This window comes from Salvelinus sp. IW2-2015, linkage group LG14, assembly GCF_002910315.2.
Source record: "Salvelinus sp. IW2-2015 linkage group LG14, ASM291031v2, whole genome shotgun sequence".
Classification (NCBI taxonomy): domain Eukaryota; kingdom Metazoa; phylum Chordata; class Actinopteri; order Salmoniformes; family Salmonidae; genus Salvelinus; species Salvelinus sp. IW2-2015.
Window position 1 is genome coordinate 33360220 of NC_036854.1, and position 1910 is coordinate 33362129.

General features: G+C 49.5%; 1 protein-coding gene across 1 annotated transcript; it reads right to left on the reverse strand.

Moving 5' to 3' along the window:
• Nucleotides 1–950: 950 nt before the first annotated feature.
• Nucleotides 951–1502, reverse strand: LOC139028732 (octapeptide-repeat protein T2-like). Its single transcript, XM_070446808.1, has one exon. The coding sequence runs from the start codon at nucleotides 1500–1502 to the stop codon at nucleotides 951–953; it is 552 nt and encodes a 183-aa protein (XP_070302909.1).
• Between the last annotated feature and the right edge of the window lie 408 nt (nucleotides 1503–1910).

Below are 1910 nucleotides of genomic sequence, written 5' to 3' on the forward strand. Positions count from 1 at the left end.
CTTCGATAAGCTGCCCATACCATGACTACAGCCCGTAAACCCCTACGAGAGCATGTGTGACCTTACTTAAAGAGAGGAACTATTAGATGAGCCTTGCACAAGCTACTGGGGGTAATGTCTAGCCTGATTAAGGGCGCTGTGGTGTGATGTTGGTGTGTGTGTGTGTGTGATGCTGTGTGGTAGGGAGAGACGTTGGACCAGGGAAGTGTGTGTTGTGTGTGGTGTGTTGTATAGTGTGCTGTCGAGCACGATTGTGTGGTGTGTGTGTGGGTATGGTGAGGCTGTTGTGTGTGTGTGTGGTGTGTGTGTGCAGTGTGGCTGTGTGGGAGGTGATGGTTAAATAGTTAGAACGTGCTTGCAGACTGGGAAGGACTAAACAGTCAATTTTTCTGGAATCCCATGGATACTGATGTCGTAGACATGTTAATGAGGACAGAGGACGTCTATCTGACTGTCCTCTGTTTGTCTGACTGTCTCTCTGTTGCTCTGACTGTCTTCTGTTTTCGACTGCCTAGTGAGTTGTGCTGACTGGCCTCTCGTTTGTCTATGGCTCTCTGTTTGTCTGACTGGCTCTCTTTCTCTGACTGACTCTCGAGTGTCTGGCTGACTGTCTCCACTTATGCTTGGAACCTGAAAGTCTTTTTCCCCTCGGTTCTCTGAACGAACCCTCTCTACTCGTTTGGCTCTGACTGCTCCCGGTTTCGTTTCCTGACTAGCTCCCGTTCATACTGTACTGTCTCCTCAAAAAGCTTTCTCTGACAAGATCTCTGCGGATTCTCTTGACTATCCGTCCTCCGTTTTTCTGACTGCTCCCCGGTTTCTCTACGTGTGCGTCTCTCAGGTTCCAAGACTGTCTCCCCGTTTACTCGTTTCTCCTGGCTGTCTCCGTTGTTTCTCTGACGTTTCTCTGTCTGCTCTCCTTGCTTCTTACTGACTGTTTCTCTGACGTCTTACTGTTGCTGCTGACTGGTCTCTCTTTTCTCTGACGTTTCTCCCAGTTCTCTTAGACGTGTCTCTCTTTTCTCGACGTCTCCCTGTTTCTCTAGCTCTGTCTCTGTTTTCTCTGACTGTCTCCCAGGTTTCTCTAGCTGTGTCTGTTTCTCTGACTGCTCTCCCGAAGTTTCTCTGACTGTCTCTCTGTCTATCTGGCTGACTGTCTGCCCATTCTCTAGCGTGCGTCTCGCTTTTCCACCTTGTGTAATAACGCTCGATGCGCCGCACTCCCATTTCTCTAGCTGCCGTCTCGGTTTCTCTACATGTCTCCCAGTTTCTTCCTGACTTCTCTCGTTTCTCTGACTGTCTCCCAGTTTCTCGGACTGTCTCTTCTGTCTTACTTTGGGACCTCTCTCGTTCTCTGACTGTCTCCCAATCTTTCTCTGACTGTCTCTCTGTCTCTGTAACTGTCTCCCATTCTCTAGCCCTGCGTCCAGTTTCTCGACTGTCTTCCCATGTTTTCCGCTGACCTGTCTCTCTGTTCTCGTGCTGACCTGTTTCTTTCCCATGTTTCTCGCCGACAGATATCTCTCTGTTTCTCTGACGAATCTACCCAAGATTTCTCTAGCTGCGTCTCGGTTTCTCTGACGTCGCCAGTTCTCGACTGACCTCTCTAGTTTCTACTGACTAGCTACTCCCAGTTTCTCTAAGCTGATATTCTCTGTTCTCTGATCTGTCTCCGCAGTTCTCGACGTCTCTCTGTTTCCTGTACTCGGCCTCCCAGTGTCTTACCTAGCTGCTACGTTCGCATTCTCGGACTGTACTTCCCTTAGCGTCTTCTTGACTTGCAGTTCTCTCTTTTCTTTGACTGTCTCCCATTTCCAGCTGCGGTCTCGTTTCTCTGACTGTCATCCTCAGTTTCGTCTAGCTGGTCTCCGTTCTCGTGACTGCGTCTCCCTGTTTTCTAGCTGATGTCC